At 41.2% G+C, this 21,135-nt stretch overlaps 1 protein-coding gene across 5 annotated transcripts in view; it reads right to left on the minus strand.

Annotated features, from left to right (window-relative positions):
- OBSCN (obscurin, cytoskeletal calmodulin and titin-interacting RhoGEF) overlaps nt 1-21,135 on the minus strand; it is a 196,106-nt gene that overhangs the window by 22,289 nt on the left and 152,682 nt on the right. For 2 of the 5 annotated variants that reach the window (XM_087731710.1, XM_087731692.1), the window contains 6 exons: nt 6,608-6,865; nt 4,038-4,161; nt 3,566-3,699; nt 3,107-3,219; nt 1,052-1,220; nt 471-552 (listed from right to left, as the gene is read on the minus strand). In XM_087731710.1, coding sequence (XP_087587836.1) covers nt 471-552; nt 1,052-1,220; nt 3,107-3,219; nt 3,566-3,699; nt 4,038-4,161; nt 6,608-6,865 — 880 coding nt within the window. Of the gene's footprint in view, nt 1-470; nt 553-1,051; nt 1,221-3,106; nt 3,223-3,565; nt 3,700-4,037; nt 4,162-6,607; nt 6,866-9,021; nt 13,399-17,125; nt 17,169-21,135 lie in introns of those variants that run through there. The other 3 variants (XM_087731726.1, XM_087731720.1, XM_087731701.1) reach the window with 2 other exon arrangements.

Consider the following 21,135-nt stretch of genomic DNA (forward strand, 5'->3'; position numbering starts at 1 on the left):
GAGGTGCTATTGCCCTCTCCTGGCTGGCTTCAAAGCTAAGCAACGAGTTCACATCAAGGGAAAAGCTGTTTCAGGTAATACAGCTTTGTGCTGACAAAGGCTGATGCTCTTGGATCCCTTGGACGGACATGGTGCTTGTGCATGTGTCGCTATGGGCTTGTGATGCTAACATTGCCAAGAAGCCATACCTGGGCACCTATCCTGCCAGCCTCTGGCTCTTATTTTTTCTGGTTGGAGCTACCTGGACCTATGGGCTGTGTGGACTCTCCCATCTTCTGTCAGAAACCTCAGGAAAGTGTTTCCAGCACACCTGCAATGGGGTGACCTCCCACTTCTGCCAGTACTTTGACCTTTTCAGACTTGTCCACAGCTGGGCCCACCTCTGCCTCTGGTTACACATGCTCAGCAGCTCAGGTGGACGATTAGACAGTCTCCAGCAGTGATGCTATAAAGTTGGAAAATTCATTTACCTTCCAATCTCCTGCTTAACCTCATAAAGGGAATGGAGCTTTCTCCTGGTGGCCACTTTCTTTGCTGCTTGGTCTTTCTTAGCTTTGGAAATGAAGGAAAATATAAGTGTTAATATTCAGACAGCAGTGCCTTGCTAATAGCGTGCAAAGTTATTACAGGACAATTTAAGGCAGGAAAAATTACAGGGGTCCTCTAAACGTCTGCACAGAATTAAGTGGAGCTGTTCAATGACAGAACCTGTCAGTATGAACTTTGGGCCTGCATCTTCACCTGACATAAATCAGAAGAGCCAGGCTAAAGAGCAGAACGCCACCAAAGACATGGCCTCACTTATTTCTGCGGCCCATTGTATCAGTTCATCATGTAGTCTGAAGCAGAGAAAAAAAAAATCTCATTTGTATATATATGTGTAGGTCATTAGATCATTCGTTTTTATACTGGATCCTGCCGTACTGGTAATATACAGATGCTATGCAGGAATACAGAGCAGGTGCCGTATGGGTACCAGAAGATGACTGCAGCAGAGTACGTATTGCACTGGCTATGGAAGCAAGTCCTGCAGCTGAAAGAATGCCATTACCTTCATGTACGATAAGCTCTGCTTTGCACAAAACCTCCCCTCCTGCATTTTTGGCAACGCAGGTATAAACACCACCATCTTCCGAGACAGCATTGTCCACGACTAAGAAATACGTTGTTCCTTCCTTCCCTTGATGGATCCTGTTGCTATCTGTCAGCAACGAAGTGCCCTGAAAGAATGAAATGACATTTTGGCACTGGAAAAAACAAGATGGAAACAGATGTTTCTTCTCTTCAAGAAACAAGATACAGGAGCAGAGCTACAATACAGACTGTTTAGGCTAGCAAATCTCACTAACAAAATGCTGGCTGAAGAAGTCCCCCATGTCTAACTGTTTCTCTGCTTCCACATTACCCAATAACATTTTTGTTTCATAACCCATTCATAGGAATATAGGCTTGGGAGGGATCACCAGAGCTTTGTGGTTTATTCTTCAGCTCTCCCAGCACACCATGCCTAAGCAGTCAGCCCAGGGAGCACGAGGATCAGCCACTTTGCTCCTGCCTGGTCTCCAGCTTGTGCTGGCACTTCTGCTGCCTAATACATTCATAAATGCTATGAAAAGGAGAGGAGGGAGTGTGTGTGACACAGAGAGCAGATTATGAAGATTTGCAAAAGCACCTTATGAAACCACTTGTCTGGGCAGTAAAGTGCCAGATAAATGTATATAATACAATAAATGTAAAGTGATGCAACCCTATTCCCCCACATGAAATGTCAGTCTCTGAGCTGTTCCTTATTACACTGGAGCAAAACTTTGAGTTACAGTAGATCACTCCATGGCAGCACCAGCTCAGTGCTTGGCGACAGTCCAAAAGTACCAGATGTTAGAAATTATTAGGGAAGAAATTAAGAATAAGACAGAAAGCATCATCTTATAAATCCTCGGTTTGCCCAGGGTGTGGTACTGTTGCAGCAATGTTCTTTCTCTAACAGCTTCCAGATGAGGATTGACAGAGCAAGCTGGGGCTCTTCAGCCTGGAAGAGAGGCTCTAGCAATACGACATGATAGAGCTGTACAGAATTATGAATAGCCTGGCGAGTGGGCAGGGATTAACTTTTCCTGGTACAAGATGCAAGAGCCAACACATGAAGCTTGTGGTAAATACGTACAGAAAGCCAAAAAGAGGTGGCACTTCAGGATAGTGTCATTGGGTTGAACTCCTTGACAAAGGACACTGTACATGCAAGACGCTTGCATGGGCGCAAGAGGAGACTGGACAAGCACGTGGAGAGCTTTACTGTGGGTTAGTAACTAGATAAAAGTTCAGCTAGCTTGCGGTAACTCTGAGCTGAAAACGTCAGAGATTGCAAGAATATGAGCAGGGTGTATCATGTATTCTTGCCTTGTTCTTATTCTTTTCAAGATGTTTAGGTGTGTGCATGTGCATGTGTGCATAGGAGGGGGTTCTTTGCATTTCTGCTTGTTTTTTAAGGTTATTTTATTTACCTGAGTAGCTCATCCTTGCACTGCCCATACAGAAAAAAAAATGGAATAAAACTTGTGTGTACAGAACACTTAGTTGGACAGAAGAGTTACAGAAAATCATTATGGAACAACACTGGCTTATTTCAGGGGCGCGACAATATTCTGAGGAATAATAAATTATGTCTCCTTCCTTTCTATGGGCTATTCATTGTCCTTAGTCACACTCATTTTACCAATTAGCTGCAGAAAAGATACGGAGCCTGGAAATCACATTGACAATTGGAATAAAACGCTCAATCCCATCCCTGACCCCAAAACTACAGCACACATCGTGGTGGCTCTCAGGCAGGAACCAATCGCCCTCCCTGCTCATCTTCACCCCCAAAACCATTCTGGTTGCCCTCTCTGCGAAAGGAGCCACAGTGACACTGGAGACAACACAGGGTGAGATGCATGGTTGGTGGTTCCAGCGAGAACCGCAGCTGGTTCAACAAAGTCTATGGATATGACCCAGAATCAGTGTAAGAGGTGTGGGATGAAAGAGCAAAAGAAACTCCCCGCAGAAGTACTGCACTACGGTCCTTTCTGTGGTCCTCACTCTCAGCCAGAGAAAAGTCTGCACTTACCTTAAACCACAAAACAGTAGGCTCAGGGGTTCCTTCAATGACTGCTTGAAATTTGGCACGCTCCCCAGAATTCACCTGCACATCCTCTATTGTCACTTGCATATAGGGAGGACCTGCTGAAACGCAAGGGTTTGCTGCATGCACAACACCATGACTTTATTCATAGCGTGCTGATGTAGGTTGAGTTACTCAAACGGGATTCATAGGACTGGCCATTTAGGATATAACATTCGCTTAATGTTAAAACAGGAGATATCACAGCGATAGATTTGGATTTCTTTATACTGGTATTACTTTTAGGCTTCTTATCTTCATGCTTATCTGTTACTTTTTGTTTAATAAACAGTTACTGCTGAAGAAATGGAAGTATTTAAAAAAACAATCATCAGAAATTATTACCAAAAGAGAAGACAATGACAATCATGGGATGTGGGAAAGGGAAACAAGGTTCTTACTTACTTGTTGGGGTCTTCTCCTCAGTCTTATACACACAAGTTCTTTCCGTGGTCTCAATATAAACCTCACTGTGTACATCCCAGACCACATCTCCTTCTCTTCCGTACCAGCCTCCTGCCCCGGCGGCTGGTGATGTTCTTTCATGAAGCCCAAGAGAAAAGATCATTACGTAGTCACATACAACTACAGAGATACAGGATTACACCCTGCCATTGATCTGTGTGTTTAACCACCAGACACATAATTATTTACTTAAAATTAATACAAGAAGAATTTTGTTTTGGGGGAATTAATTTCTCTCCAACCTTTTCTATCCTTCTTGTACAATGCATGTATGAATAGGATTCTAAAAATCATAACAAACCTACAAGAATCAGTTCAAGTCACCACCTGCTTCCTCCACCACAGAGGACTTGCTTTTTTTGTAACGAAGTCTGCCACATTTGGGAGTCTGTATATTGAGATGGATATTTACCTGGTAATAGGAACAGTGCGCTCCTGAGTGCTTTCATCTCCAGCAGCTGTCTCTTCATGGGAAGGACCAGGACTAGGCTTTGGCACACTTGGTTCTTCAGCTGGAATCTGCCTTTGTGCTTTGTCTGGCAGCAGAAATAAGGCAAGTTAGACACGTCACCTGTGACAGCACACCTGAAACCCAGAGCAAACCTTTGGAGCCATCTCTAGTCTGCCTTGTGTCAGAACCGAGTCCGTCTGACCTCAGATGAGTGCAATCACTGAAGCTAAGGGGAGAATTTGGCCCTTTTGAGAAGACCACGTGAAGCAAAGGGCTTGAATAACATCAGAGAGACTGAAGGGTCGCACATTGCTGACTGGGCAAAACTAACTTTTCTGTAAGGAAATGCACACAGACAAAAATAGGAAAGGCAGTCAGTAGGGACAAGAAGAAATAGGATGACTGGAAGGATAGCATGGGTTCAATACATTCTTTAAAGGAGATAATTTAACTGTGTTTGAGTTCCAGCTCATGGCTATGATGAAATCATAGAATCATAGGATTATTTAGGTTGGAAAAGACCCTTAAGATCATTGAGTCCAGCTGTTAACCTAACACTATGAAGTCCACCACTAAACCATGTCCCTAAATGCCATGTCTGCACCTTTTAAATACCTCCAGGGATGCCCAGCATTAGCGTCATACACATGAATGCTTCAATTAATTAAACTTTGCCTTATGAGAACAGCTCTTGACTCACTAGTGCAATCACAGACAGCATCAGTGAAATGAGTAAGCTTACACCAATGTAAAACTGGTGGTCAAGGAAGGCCCTGGCTAGGGGTAAAACTAATATGGAGATAATATGGAAGTATGCTAATATGGAGGACCTAGCGATGTTGTAACGTCAGCATTGGTGCACCTCAACTGAGTTCTTTGAAAAAGTCCTTGTCCAACTCTAAGTTACACCAGAACAAGGTTTGGCATCTGGGCTTATAGGAACAAGGAAACAAAAAGATGGTGCAGCTTGATAGCTGTTCAGGTATTGTCCTTTTATTATTCATTATTTTATCAGGTGTATCTTCAAAAAATGGTTTGATCTTCCATTCCAGAAGTACCCGATTGCCTTTTGATGTTGACCATTAGAGTTACCCCATAAGATAAAGCGCATCATCTCCTTTTTCATCTGAGGAGAAAAGGTTAAATCAAGAGGAATCTTCTCCCCAGCAGGAAAGGCCTTTTTGGGGAGCACTCAAGGGCTGTTTGGTGCTGGCTGGTTTTGGAAGAAAGCAGCAGTTTCTAGAAATTACGTAGAACAGCTCTATTGGGGTGGAAAACATGGTTATTTGAGGCATTACTGGCAGTCACAGACACCAGGTTGGTGGGGTTGTGCTTTCTTATTGCCAGCACTATTGAAATATTTGCTTCTTTTTATTCAAAGCATGTGATTGTAGAGGCAGTTGTCAAGTCTCCATCTTATTAAAATAATTCCTCATATTAATAACACTCTTAGTTTTGTCAGACGGAAGGACTGCAAAACCATCTTATTCACTAATTTACTCTGTAGTTATGACTAAGGCAATAATCTGCTAGTCGACATTTTACTTATGATTTTTGAGTCATCCTGCTTCACCAGAGGATTATTGTCACAAGTGATTTCCTACTATAAAGGAAACAAGGGTTTAAAGCCCCGACATTTTTTATGCAGTTATTTTGGGTCTGATTCCATGAAAAGCTTCTATCCTTGTTACGTTTTAGACCAGAATATCTTTTCTTTTAAACAGCATCTGCAGTTTGAGGGCTGAAGGCTACTTGACATAGTCCTTTTAAGTTGACACTGGTGGAAGACAGTTACTCTGACTTGACAGTGACAGCTTAGACAAGTTGTTACGGCAGAAGGAAGAGAGGAGGGGTTGCCACTTATTCATGTTTTTTTTTAAAAAAAAAAAACAATGCAAAGACAAAAGACTTGTTCTCCCGGCAAGACACAGTCACACGCATCATTGGTTTTAATCACATGGAAACTGTTAAGGAGTCTATCAAGGCTCCAGGGCCAGTGAAATGCAGATAAGCCTGATGTGCCCAAAATCCTAGAAAGTCTCCGGCACTTGATACAGGGGTGTTAAACACATTTCCAGCTTGTTTATGGCAAACAATAAAAGAAAAGCAACCTCCCTTACCCACCCCACCAAATAAAAAAAAAAAAAAAAAAAAGACTTCTAGAAGTGTAAAGGAGGGGTCCCACCCCACCTTTTCCCCAAAAAAACTTGAAGCAAGTCCAGGGTCAAAGGACTAAAGGTAAAAAAATCCCCAATCTCTCCATTTTGGGCAGGTAATGAACCAAAGTCTACTTCAGACACAGTTTTCAAACACCTTCTGTTTCCAGAAAGATCTGCTTCAAACTTGTGTCCAACCTAATCCCAACCCACAGTCCCACATTTCTTTGGGTCTGAATGCCCTCTCTTAATCTGCAACTGTTCAAAACACAACGAAACAGAAAAATGAGGGGAAAATTATCATTATTGGCATGTTCAATATTTTTGTCTCTCTTGACTCCCATGGGACATTTTCCAGATTCATGCCAAACCTACCATGACCTCCAGCAGTCTGGGTTTGGGTACTGGCTTCATGAACTAGCATAGAGGACCTGGCTGCTGTTTCTGCATGGTCTGAAGGAACAGACCCAGGAAGGCCAAGGCCATCAGCTCCTTCTCGCATGCCTGGGGGAAGAGTCACCAGCAGTGACGCTGAGTCCACGAGTTTCTTTAGAGCTGTCTTGATCTCCTTATCAGCACGCTGAAGCGAGGCCTGGACAGAAGTCTCCATCTCTGATTGTGGGGAAGTCATTCCTACAGACAAGAAGAACAGCTTTTCTCTCTTCAGGGGAAAAAGAAAACAGCAGCATCATCCAACCCATGGAAATATTTTCAATCATATCATTTTCCCCTCCTAGAGCACAGAGCTGATGCAGAAATGCTTATTCCAGCAAGAGGGGAATATAACTAAGACTTAAAATAAGAAGGTTGGCACAACACACTTCGGAAAGACGTATCTCACCAAGTCGAGGACACTGTGCCACACTGCACACACACCCAGCCTCTCCCCAGACAGCAGAACAAAGGATCCATCTCCCAACTCAACCCTATGTTGGCTGGTCTGTCAAAAATACCTTTATTAAGATCAACAAAATGAACCCAGCGGTGACTCATTGCACTGATACAGACCCTATGTGCAAGGAGGACGTTATTCTCACAGGGAAGGAGAAAGAGTAAGCAGGTACCAGCCTCATCAGTGACTCTGGTGAAGGGCAGGGGAAAGAAGGGAGGGCTGTTCTGCTTCATGAGCCTGTAAGTCTGAGAGGATGACAGAAAAGCTACTCCTTGCTCTAGACTAATGTATTTGTCCTACTTTACAGTATCTGAATATTTTTGCTGGGCTTTGCACTAGAAGTTACCTGAGAGTTTTAAATTTGTACTGCACTATGCCTTTGCAAGGTACTCTAGAAGCAAAGTCACCTGCTCTGTATAGTAATGCACAGCAGTTGTGTATAAGGAAGCATTATACAGAGGAAGATATAACTTCTGCCTCAAGAAACTCACAGTCTGGAAGGCAGAGAGAAGACAAAAGCTTTCCGCACAGAAAAATGGATTTTCAAGCATACGTCTTTGCAGAACGGCCACTCAGGAGACAAATACCGTGGTCTCATCCCCAGCCAGCGCTGGTAGAAGAAACTAGGCTAGGATGGGATCATAGGACCTCAGGAGCTCATCTCATCCAATCTCCTGCCCAATACACCTTCCACACAGCTTGAAGAGGCACAACAAGGGGACAGACGGTATATAGGGAAACCCTCAAGTAACCGTAAAGGCAGACAAAATGCATGTCAGATTAAGACAATTCATCGTGTTCATGATGCGATTGCTTGCCAAGCAAGAGTGCAAACTCAAACCATCATGTGGTTCAAGAAAAAAATAAGAGCACTTACACACAAATGGGTCTGACTTGTTTAACATCATTGACACAGGAGCATGTCCTGTAGATGTTTTGATTCTGCTCCTTTCCTGTCCTTAAGAAAGGGAATCCCCATGATAGTCCTTAGCAGGTAAAGTTGAAGGCTACATTTCGATCAGCCCCCTTTGAAGACATCTCACTTGACTTTTGTTTTCAGTGTCCTCCCCATGAGCATAGTGGTTACGAAATAGTTCAGTTCTGAGTTTGTTGGTGGAAAAAGCAAATTTTGCTCACAGGATGTCCCAGACTGCCCATCAGTGTTCATCAGCACTGGGTCAGATGGAAGAGCTTTAAACATTTTCCTAGATAAATATTTTGATCTTCTGGTGTTCCTGTTGTGATTGCTGCCAGCTGGTGCTGTCCTACGAGCTGGGCAGCTGCCAACAAGTGAACTGTTTGGAAAGGCATGAAACGCTCTTAGTATCTCTCAATGAGAAAATATATTCACAGGTATATACACACAGGTTATATATAACCACGTGTCTCCCCCATGCTGCTGATACCAGCACTTTCCTCCCTGTTTAGGGATGTTACACACTGTGATTCAAGCTGCCGACCTGAGGAACTTCAATATTAGCTAGGTACGTCAAACTTACACCGCAGTGATGACACACCTGTGATGGACAGCCTGTTTACCAATTCCGAAATCTCAACCGTGGACCTTTCCACCCCACATCTCCTTCAGTCAATAACCAGGAACACAAGACTGACATGTATTTTCAAGTTCCAATTCAGCCTCAGAGAAGGACCCAAGGGGACGAGCATTGTTCAAAATTATTGACTCATAGATCTGAGTTGGAAGTATCCCTAAAAGCAGGTTCTTTCAGTTCAACATTTCTGAAACTGTCCATAAAAAACAGGAGCCAGAGCCCAACTACATTAATATTCTTGGGCTGCAACCCAGCTCCTGCTGAAGTCAATGAGAGAAGTGGATGAGCTGATAGACTATTAAGTGCCGTGAACAGAGAAGAACACAGAAACCCAGTGAGTTCAGTGACAGCTGATGCGAGACATTTATTGATATAAACTCAGCATCTAACAGCATATCTTGCATTTGATTTTTTTTGTGTGTTTTTTTTTTTCTTTTTGTACCTCAAGCAAACTGAAGTTTCCACTTTATTAATACCCATTTACCTGCAGGAATTTTAGTAAAACATTCTTTGTATTAAAATTTTTAATACAGCTGTATGTTTTCATCTACAAGAAATAAATCCCCACACGTCTCATTAGTTATCTACATAGTTTAATCACTTACAAGCATAATTTTTAACCTCCAGGAAAATATTTTGAAAGTATATGTAATGAACTTTTCATAAACCTTTCACTTTCTGAACAGAGTCCTGCATAGGATTTTAAAAATTCCTTTCAATTGATTCTCTTTTGCTTAAATTTCAAAAGAAAATGTAAACAGAGGTTAATTGCTTTAAGCTAATGAATTAAAGTATAGTTATTTCTTCTACGACCATCTGAACTGCAACCTTTTAGCTTCTTTAGAAACACCTGGGCATCAACCACAACAGGACGAAACCTCCACATTCTTTTACACATCTTTATTATCTTTTGGATGAATAATATATTTTTGAAGACTATCATGGGCCAAATTCTTTTCTCAGCAATATCTTTGTAAATCGGAATCAAATCCACTTCCTTCTGTGGAATTATTCTAGATTGATACTGGAATAACTGAGATCAGAATCAGGCCCAATATAAAAGAAATATTTTTAGTTTTGAAGGTATTTCCCTGTTGTATGTCTGTTACTTTCCAACATACAGTGCAATATATGAAAAAAGCACTAATATATATCCATCGTATTGCTTAATTATAAAACAAACAGTATAAACCAAGGAGATGTTATAAAAAGCAGGACAATAACATAAAAGAGGCTTGATTTCTTTCACCACGTGTAATCACTGGAAAAGGGGTATACATATCATGAGGGTAGTGCACATGATATTACACATAACATCCTGTTTGGATATTGAAAGTAAAAGGCTGTGAAATCAATATGTTCATTTTAGTCAGCACATGATCAAGGTGCAGCCACAGAAGGAAAAAAATAATGTATTCTTTTCTACAAGCACCTTTTGTGAATTCAATCCCCGTTAGCGGCAATATTGCCCGGAGGACTCCAGAACAAGCTTCACAATTTTACCTAGCTGGGAACACCGAAGCAACGTCACACATAAACATTTCCAAGGCAAAAACTCACTCAATCCTCTCTCTTTGTGCTAGTTAGAAATTCAACTGTGTCTGAGCATTTCTGGTTTCCCTGCACCATCTAAATGAAAACATTTTCTATCGTGACAGTGCTACACAACTCAGCTGGGACAAGGTGTTGGGACTCTTCACCCCACATCTCTGTCAGACAGAGAGGGCCAGTGCTTGGTCCTACTGAGATCAATGACAAACTCCAGCTGACTTCAACTGGGATCAATATTTGGGCCTATGAGCTCATTTCTTTCCAGGGCTGAGCAAATTGCTGAAGGTCCGTGCAACATCCATTTTTGGTGAAGCCAACAGGAATGGGCCACGCTCAGTGCATCTTAGCCTTCCCCTCGCAACCAGCGCTCCCGCTCAAAGCTCCAGAGAAACTCAGCAGAAGGCAGTACCTCTACAAGACAGCTCAACGTACATGGTTACAGTAATACGATGCAATTGCAACTGGCAGTGCTTCCAAGCAGCCCAATACATTTTGAACAGATGTATTTTTCAACCAGGCATTATGGTAAATATCTCCTTTCTTTATTTTTTTTTTAAAACTGTCTTTATGCTCCCGCTACTTTGCTGTAGCTCAGTGGTGAAATCCTCTTAGCACATACAGGAGACATTGTCCATCAATCTGTTAACAGTAATTTTTCACCACTGGCATGTACAGGAGACCAAACATTCTTCCAGTAATATTTATTGACAAAGACCACATTTGTGGTTCTTTGTATGTATTAGTATTTGATGATAGATGCAGAAGTCATTTTGTGCAGCACTTTAATCTTTCAGTGCACGTTAAGTAAACCTATTATTTAAAAGATATGGTTTATAAATCCACTACACTAGAATGCAGAATAATGAAACCTACATCTTCAGACAACTAGGAAGTGGACTTGAAAATAGCAGTCAGTTAAAAAAGATGGTCTTTTTTTACTTAAAGCAGAAGAGAACAACGAAATCCTTGCTTCCTCAAGTCAGTGGGACTTTCACCATTGACTTCAGTCAAATTAGGATTTCAACCAAAAGGTCTGAGCAGCCCTTTGTATCTCTAGTAAATGCAATATTTTCTATATGTTTCATTCCGTGGCAGAAGCTTAAAATAATGTAACCAGAATGTGTTTGTTGAAAGGTTTATGAAGAAATTTTGATAGAGCTAATTGGTGTCAAAAGCATACAGCAGAGTCAAAGCAGTGTGAAGCTTCCTGACCTTCGGGCACACACAGCGACAGGAGATTGCTTTAGCTGGAACCAGTGCTCCTATCCTGAGCTGCTGAAGGGTGCCGAAAAGCTTAGATACTTTCACCTTCTTGCCACACCATAATTTACAAATTGGCACTTGAAATAATTTTAAAGTTCATGGACAAAAATGCACTTATTCATTTATATTTCTGTCATAGGCAGGAGAATCAGGCTTTTCCTAAACCTACCATCACTGCTCCACTATGGAATGATAAATGTTCACCTCGATCAAAGCTTTTAAAATTACAAACTGTTCCGACAGACATGTTCCCTTTAAGACTGGAAAAGCTCGACATATTGTATTTAAATATATTTTTCTCAAAAGTATTCCCTCATACATGTTACCTTGTAATCTTTGCCACCAATTCCCCTCACCTACAACAATTTTGATTAGTTTTTTCTAAAACACCACTTTCTTTTGTGTTGAAAGTTACGCTTGCATCTCCTCAGCTTTGGGAGAGGTCTTCTGTGCTGATGTGCAAGGTAACAGGCTCGCCAACAGTCCCATAGCTGAGGGTTCTTGTGGAAACTTCAGTTTTAAAGCTTGACTGCCCGTTGTCTGGTGAGAGCTGGACTTCAGTGCAGAAAGATGGTTTCACTGTGAAGGAGGGACCAGGAGAAGCTGCCGCTGTTGCTGCGTGCAGTCCAGGCGTCACTGCCACGCAGGTATCACTCACATGGAAAGAGATGTTTGAGGGGCCTACAGACTGCACACCGGTTACTCTAGCTGCTGACATGAACATGCCCCCAGGAATGGGCTCCTCAAACTGGCTGAAAAAACTTTGCCTGGGCTTGGACACCACAGGTCTCCCCAGATTCAGCAGCACTGGCTTCCCAATCATTGGCTCGTTAATCTCTGTCTGGAGCACAGAGATCTCGCAGGGTTTGTCTGCCGTATGGTTCTGATCGTCACACCCGTAGGTCTCACCTTCTTCAGGAACATAATCTTCAAGATCCTCCAAAGTTAATACTTTGCCATTGTGGGTTAAGATTTTGCGGTCCCGGGTGCTAATGTCATCTGTCTGTAGTTCCTCTGGTTCATCAACTATAACGACATTATCCTCATCTTGTATTACTTCAGGTACCCCCTCTTCAACAGGCCAAGATATGTCTAATTCATCTGCCTCCTCTGTAACCTCTGGACTTGCTGGTGAGAACAGAAGTTTGTGCTGGTCTGCAGCAGCTGTCTCAAAACTGAAGATCAAAGGCTCACCCCCGCAGGCAAGCAGCGGGGAAGGGACGTCTGACCCGTAGTGAGCACTTGTTTCCTGTGGGAAGCTCTTTCCTTCAGTTCCATAATCCATAAATGAATTATTTCCTAGTTGTTCGGACCCACACGGGGAGCTTCCGTCTTCATTGCTGACTTGAGGTTCTTCCTGCTCAGTTGCATACACCAGGGACTGGATATCGGCTTCAGAGAGACTGTCATTAGGCAAAGATTTTGACTGTTCCACCAAGTTATTGTTGGAGTTGTTTGTGTTTGGATCATCTTCTGGGGAACGCTTAGGCCTTGAGCTGGGAAAAGTGAATGTTAACGCCCCTGAGTCATCTTTTTCTTGTTTTGCTGGGGAAGAGCCTCTTTTCCTTGTAGGTTTTGGTGTTTTTTTCACCTTGAATTCAATTATTTCTTCCACTTCAACCCATTTGGGCTTTTTCTCTTCCACCGTGGTCTCTATGACGACATCTCTAGCTGCTGCTCCTTGCCTGTCCTCTGGTTCTGTGACAAAAAGCATGGGAACAGCAGACATCGGTGTTGCCTCCTGCTCATGTCTGTGGACAGGCTGCCTGATCTTTGAGACATAAACTGGCTCTGGAGTTGGCTCCGCTCTTGGGGAGCGGGAAGGCGAATGACCTGAAGAAGAACGTGCGGGAGAAACCCTTCCCCTTTGTCTTGGGCTCTTCACCACAGTGGTTATCGTTTCCTCTCTGATGACAGAAAGGGTTGAAATGGAGTTGGCAGGAAGACGAGACTTTTCAGGGAGCCACACTCCACCAGCACATGCCATTGACGGTCAAGGCGCTACAGTGGGGTTAGTTTTGTGAGTACTCCAGCTTTTGGTGAAGCGTGTCATTTTGGAAGGGATACACACGCAACGCACACACCCACATGCCCATCTCCACTTACTTTCTGATCCAAGGAAAATCTCAGTGCCCTTTCCCCCAGGTCAATCCTAGCTCCATTAACCACCTTGAGTGCATGAACACACGACAAGTGTGTCCAGCTGAGAAATGTTCTTCTGGATGCTGCTATATTTCATGTGCTTGTGTTGACCACCTACTCTGCTACTTTGGACCCATATAGCGGTTTCATCCAAAGATTTTAAACACTCAAGGAGTTTAACCTTTTCCTGAGTATCCTTGGGTAAAATCCTGGCTTCATCAAAATCAATAGCAAAATGCCCTTTATTACAGTAGGGTCAGCAGCTTCCTCTTTTTTAATAAATGTAACGTATCTCCATTTTGCTTATTAAAGACTCTTTTGAGACCAGAGATCTGCATTTTCACATGCAGAACAGTTACATTAAAAGGCCATTGAGCATTTGGAGACCAGGAAAAAAAATCTTTCCTGCACAAGTCATCAATGCCAAAATGTACTTATTTTTACTCTTCATAATATCATTTTTGCAGGCACAGCCTGATCTTATTACCACCAATTGACATAGGGGTACCAAACCAATCTGGGATGCACGATTATAATTTCTCAGCATATTTCTGCTGGCCTTACTTTAGATTTTTTGACATATCCAAAGAAGTTGGGACCTCTCAGCATCCCTGTATAAATACACAGTTTGTGTCAAAACAATCTTCTGCTCCCACGCCAGGACAAACTTTGACTTTAAATGAGTTACAGATGAAATTGGATCAAACAGCTTTAAAATCTGGGGACAGGAACACCTAAACCCAGACTTCAGTGCTCTTAATTTATATATTTAACATGCAGTTTTTCCTGCAGATTTTTCAGTGGCATTCCTTACATGGAAAAACTTGAAGGTAAAGACAACATTTGCTTTGCAAGCACAAGGAAGCTAATGCTCTACAGCGGAGGTCGCTGGTTCAGTGGAACAGGCAAAGCTGATTTTGTTTGTGTTGGGATTCTGTCCCTACCTCCAAGCAACAGGATAAAAAAAGAATTAACTGAATGGTAAAGACAATGGCCTGAACTGGGATTATGAATCAAGACAATAGCTTTTTCATTTCTCTCTTTCTCCTCACCAGCCTCTAGTGACAGCCACGCAGGGCTGAAAGTCACCAGCTCTGCTCTCCAGCTCGCTCTGCTCTGAGATACAAAGAAGGGTGGAAGGAGTCCTTGTGACAGGAGAGCCTGTTTCTTCTATTGCATTTCTCTAACCATCGTGGAAGACTAATCCTCTTAGATATATTGTAGCCTTTCTCATCTATTGCTCTCATTTTTGGAGTCTGGTATTGCCTTCTCCTATGGAGACCAGATTTCTTTCCACCATCAATCTCTCCCTTTGAGGACGCGGTGAAGTCCAGGACTGGATCAGTTACAGTGAGATTTCTTTTCTTCCAGAGCACCCTCTCTTCTACTGCTCATTTCCACTGCTTTCCCCTAGGTTTTCTATAGTTTTGCTATAGAGCGTTAAGGTCTACGCAGAGCCTTCGTAATGGCCACGGTGCCTTTCTGAATTACACAAAACTAAATCACTTTAGATAAAGATGAGAATGAATCCACATGTGCTTGCATTAGACTTTGCTCTACATTTCAAGGTTAAAATGCTTTTTTGGGTCTAGGATTTCCATATACAGACATTGTTCAATCCCATCTCTAAATTATCTGTTATTTTCTACTAGTAGTTTCAAAGCTGCTTCTGTTCCTCAGCGCGCTACACATTAAGGAGAGCTGGAATGTGCCTTTAGAGACTTGTTCCCAAACTTTACCCCATCACTATCCCAATTCCAGCTGAGGTCCAATCTAATGAGCTCGTGACCACATCCACTAGCAAAAGGAGGGGAATTTCTGTTGTTCTGAGATCCCACTCATAAATGTACCAAACCTCCTTTGGGGCTGCAGCCCTTAATTGAGGAATTGCTTCTTGAGCTGTCCAGAGCAATAGTCTGTGGAATTTACATGTCACAAATTTAGAAATTAGCTTAACTGATGGTATTTTGTATTAGTTTAATATTATTTAATCAACCAATATTAATGCTGCTGCTTGTGGTTTGAAATCATAAAGGGAAATGGAGGACTGTTAGCTGACTGAGGAGAGATGCTTTTATTTTACATCTCTTTTACAGGTGATTTACAGGCACAGAGATGTAGAAAGATGAGATTTCCTAAGCTTTAGACAGGGTCTGGCTCTGAGGGATTCCTTCCTGCTCATGACTTTTTCGGGATGTTTCTGAATATGATATATATAAAAAAAAAAAAATTCTCTGTTTAGCTATCGCACTGGTACCTGAACCCTGGTCCTTGAGATGGTATAGGCAGAAACACCTTCGTTTTCTGGTCTTTGCAGGGTAAAAAAGTCTGATGACTGGAGCTGTTAACTGGTGTGCTGAAGAGAGAGGAGCAAAGGCAGAACCCCTTTCTGCCTCTGCTGTCTGCTCTTTGCCTGTTCAAGGTGGAAGCTGCTAGGAAGGGGGACATGTTGTCTTATAAGCCACTGGCTCCAAATGGGCTAAGTGCATGGATCATAACTAACAGTCATCACAGAAAATAATAAAAGAGATAAAAGGTAAAAATTCTTAACCATATTTTAGCTGTCATTTTACCCATCCTCCTCACCATCTAATGAAAGTAAAAAAAGTCAACTTTAGCATCATGTCCAAGTCAAGGACTGATTTTAGCAATATTACAACTCTTAAGGGAATGCATTTCCCCAAAATATCCATTGTATTGTCACCTACTATCATTAGGACATGATTTGAATAGCTTGGAAGTGCTCTGATGGTCTACCGCAGAAGGGCAATGTCTCCCTTCCAGCGCATGAAACAATTTTATTATGTATTTGTTTATGATATAAACAAGAAGATACTTTAAGATTTTTAATGGCTGATGAGCTTCTGGTCTACATATGACTGAGAAAGTACTGCTTTTTCCTGAAGTTAATCTTTATGTGTTATAGACACCCAATATAAACCAGGCTCAAAGTATCCAAAAAGCCCAAGTCATTATCAGGAAAAAATTTCATATTAGAAATATAGAGACAGAAGGGGATAAAAATGTGCATCTTCCTTCTGCTTCATCATAAAAGGTTTTCCTGAAGAATTTAAAACAGAAAGCCAGAAGAAATCACTGTAAGCTCTGAAGTATTTGTTATATTTGTACATTTTGTCGATTAGCCGGTTCTCAAAGCTGGTTTATTTTTAACACTGAGAGTCAGACTCTACCTTCTTGAGGTCTTGTGCAACTCTGGCAGTATTCAGTGGAATTTTTTCACACGCAATATCATAAAAAAACTGACCCAGGCTGTGTCTAATACTATCTCTTTTAAAAAATAGCAGCACTGGTAAGATTTATTTTTTTTTTCAGGTGGTCACTTTGCATAACACAGAATACCATGAGATGTGGTGGGATGGGAATGAACACTCTTGCATGGCCAATAAACACAAGCTTGTTATTGGATCATGCATAGGCAGCAAGGCAAAACACAAATGTTACCAAAAAAAAAAAAAAAAAATCAGCACTTACATGATGATGGTTTTCTTGGGCACTTTAGTCTCTTGTTCAGTGACTACAAAGAAAACAGTATGAACAGCATGGGGTTAAAGAAAGGCAAAAGCTGAAATGATTAAATTAACTTTGCTCAGTTAATCAAAATAAACTGGAGTGAAAAAAAACAACTGTACCATCCCATCCATGCTTTCTGTGGTTATTTCCAGCATCTTCTTTAGTGTTTCTGACCAAGAATGAGAATTCAGAGTGCTCTCTGAACACTGAATGATTTAGCTTTGAAATTAAATATTTTGTGGAGAACAATATTGCAAAATCTGTTTATTCTACCATGAGATTCTGACATTTTTGTTTGGCAGGTCAAAGCTAGAAAACAAGGTCCTATTTTTTTTTCCAATTTTTTTTTTTTTTCCTATGATAAGGTAGTGATGGTGTGAGAAACCTGAAAATGCCTTGATCTGGAAAATCCTGGAGAGCTGACATTCTTTAAATTGTGATTTCACTTACTAGAAAAACAGTTTCCTCAAACACTGAACATTTTCCAAGCTTTTGTGGACTGGGTGCAAAATCCAAGCTGATAACAATGAAAACTAAAATAATTATCATCAGTACAGAAAATCAGCATCAAAAAAACCCCCTAGGAAACCCAGGAGAGCCCTGTAATACAGCTATGTCTACTCCATCTCTTTTTCGCTATAATTTGCAATTTTTCCTGACCCTGGTCCCATAACAAACTAGAAGCTGTTGATGCATCTGAGGATCAAAAGAAATGATTTAATGATTTTGCAAATATTTCTTAAAAATGACATTTTTTTAAAAATAAGAAAGATACCATTTGAAGAGCTCATAGAGATTTTTGGCAGGTTCCCATCCTATCTGCTGGAGTAAAATTAAGACACCATTTGAACCCGGCTGCTTTGAACACACTCTGAACTGCTCAACCTACTTGAGATATAAAAAAAGACAATGGCAAGCCCCACTTTTTATTTAATAAACTAGTAAAATTTCTAAAAAAAACCCCTTAATTTAATCTCAAAGTAATTTTTCCAGCGATTGGTTTGCAATCTTCCAGCCAGCCTATAATAAATAAGCTCTGGTAATTTTCAGTTGGCAGAATTAAAAGTGAATTGCAACTTCAAAATATGTCTATAAAATCACAAAGAGTTCTTGCCCAGGGAACTTGTAGCGTCTGTGTCATTTGTTTAATAACTTATGATTAGTGCTGATGTTTTCAATAGTGTCCCAAAACTGCACTGACTGCAAATAAAAATGCGTTTACAACAATTAGGTGGAATAGCTTAACCTAATTTTCCTTCCACTTAACTTCCAAGGGCTCTCTTCTGCCGCTAGGTAAAACAACAAATCCCACCATAATGAAAAAGGATTTTGTGCAAATGTTGATGTTAATATCTGACCTAGAGCTCGATGGTTTTTTTGCAGCGCCTTGTCTCATTTATGCATGTAAAAGGCTGGAATAACTTCCAATAGAGTCAAAGGAGTTACTGCAGAATTAGGTGGGTTTAAAGAAAATCTGGAAATTAGAGTTTATAGCTTACTGGGTAAATAAAGGGCAAAATTCCTTTCAAATGTTTGTCTCTGAACACAATTATAACATAACTGTTTACCTATCCTTAGTGAATATTTTTTAAATAATTCAAAACCTTTTTTAAATGGTGGAATGATAATTGTACAATGATGGAAGAGGAATTGAGTGCTCAGACAATTTACTGCACCCAAGTTAGAAATTTTCATTGAATTTTTAAACGCTTAAATCAATATTGTGCAATTTTTACAAAACTTTTAGAAAAGTCTCATCAAATAATATCATGAGATTAATCCATAAGCAGTAAGAGTATCGGTTCTGATGTAAACAGGAATTAATTTGATTATACACCTAAACATAGATGCTTTATACAGTTATTTTAACAACTGTATTTATATGATAATTAAATATGTATTTAATGAAATCCCCCACTATCTGCAAGAGCAAGTCTCTGTAATGTTTACTTTATTAATATCCGTTCTTGCAGCCCTCCCATATGACACCACTGCAATATTCCTATATGTAGCAGAGGTCAAAGGGATTCAGTATTCAAAAGTTCAGCAGGCCTGGGATGAGAAAGCTGTAAATGGCGTATCGTACATTGGTCCTGATGACTTGCAGTTTCGTGCATGACAGATCAAGTTTATATTTGCTACCCAAGGTGTGAGGGAGGATTTAAGCAATCCTATACGAAGGATAGAACCACATGAAAGTAGGATGAGAGAATTCGTTTTGGTTTGGTTTTTTTTTTTCCCCGAGAGGAAAATATTCTGCATCCGTTTTAGCACCGGATTTATCATTTCAACTTGTTCAATAGCATTTTAGGAAAACAGCTTTGCAAAGCAGGAGCCCCTGATAAGCAGGTTAAAAGCTGTAAGCATTAGGATCAGCCAGTGCTTCTATAGGACTAGACTCCTCTTTGGTTAATACGTTAAATCATTGACTTACAAGTGATGAAACATTTAGGATAAGTCAGTTCTTGTTGCTCTGAATGGATGAATGGTGATTTATGGCCTTTATTACAAACTTTAAGTCTGCTTTCTCCACTCACAGAAGCATAAACCTATTTTTCCTGCAGGGTACACATTGCTGCCATAAACCACAGGAGCACTGCTCTGCTTTCACCCCTCTTCCGCAACACTTAAGAGATTAATCTGCAACAGGGGATGCACCAATCTGACACAAACTGCTAAAGCTAGTCTTAAAATGAGCAATTCATGGACATAACACTGTTTCCTAAATTATGTGAATGAAATGCAAGTGTTTTGCACTCTCTAAAAAAAAAAAAAAAGTCTCCACTCCTGCAGTGACCGACATGGTTGTAAAGGCAGATTGTGCTCTCTTGAATTTACACTGAAAACTCCGTGGCCAGCCCAAAAATGAGACTAACTGACAATGACAACAGAATAAAAATAACAAAATAAATACCCTAACCATCACCCCAACCAGGGAACTTTAAAAAGGTCAGGGGACAAACTCCTATGCCCTATTTCTTCAGTAAAAGGGTAGCACTAAGAGATCTAATGCTCCTCTGTGTTTTAAAGCAATCTTCGATCCGAGAGCCTCAATTTTTAGCTTTTCCTTGCAAGGTGGGTATTACCAAACAAGGCAACTAAATAACTTGCCCAAAGCTCTGCATGAGATGTAAGGCAAGGCTACAACAGATTCCTGTCGTCAGGCTGTAACTGCGCTGGGCGTTCTTCTTTATGGCTCTTCTTGCCTCCACTTGTGTAGCTGATTCTTCCCCTACAATCAACTATCTCATTATATGTCCCGGACCTGCCAGCCCAGGTGAGAATGCAACACTTTTCGAAAACTCTGGGCTTTGTTTTTCTTAAAAAATGAACAAGTTAGTGAGCCTGGGATGAATGAATTGCAATAGTAACATGTTAAAGAGGGATGCCAGAGCACATCAGCCCAGATCTGCTGTGTGTAGGTTAAGCAGCAAGGTGCAAAGCAGACAGTCAGCTTGAAGTCAAAGAGAAGGATCTTCTTTCGGTTACACCTTTTTTTTAAGTGTCTAAAATTCTTCCAATATCCACAGAAAAAGGATTTTTAAAGCAACTCTCCATTGACTTCAGTGCAGCAACCAGGTGTAGCTGAAGGCAGAACTCAGCGTTTCAGGCTTGCAGCCCAAGCTGTGGGTGCTCGCAAGGGGACCCCTTAGTCCAGTGATTTCCGTCCTTTTTGGATTTGGTCCTTCCAATGGATCAGCAAATCCCTATCGTGTGAATTTAAACCTAATGACAAGAAGTTTGGTTTTGAGACCCATGGTGTTGGACTGTGGACCATCACTGACTGCAGGTCCAGGCTCGTAAACCACTGCACTAACGATATCCCAAATTGTGACAGTAGGTTTAGTTCAGTACAATAAACAGTACAGAAAGGCAGGAGGATAAAAACAAACACAGTTGCAACTAAAGCCCCTTGGGTGCCTCAGGAGACTGACAATAGTCATTTTGCAGAACCAACGATAAATCAGGTA

The sequence above is a fragment of the Nipponia nippon genome, unplaced genomic scaffold (assembly GCF_047370975.1).
Source record: "Nipponia nippon isolate SJK-2023a ecotype South Korea unplaced genomic scaffold, ASM4737097v1 scaffold_1, whole genome shotgun sequence".
In the NCBI taxonomy this organism is placed as follows: Eukaryota; Metazoa; Chordata; class Aves; order Pelecaniformes; family Threskiornithidae; genus Nipponia; species Nipponia nippon.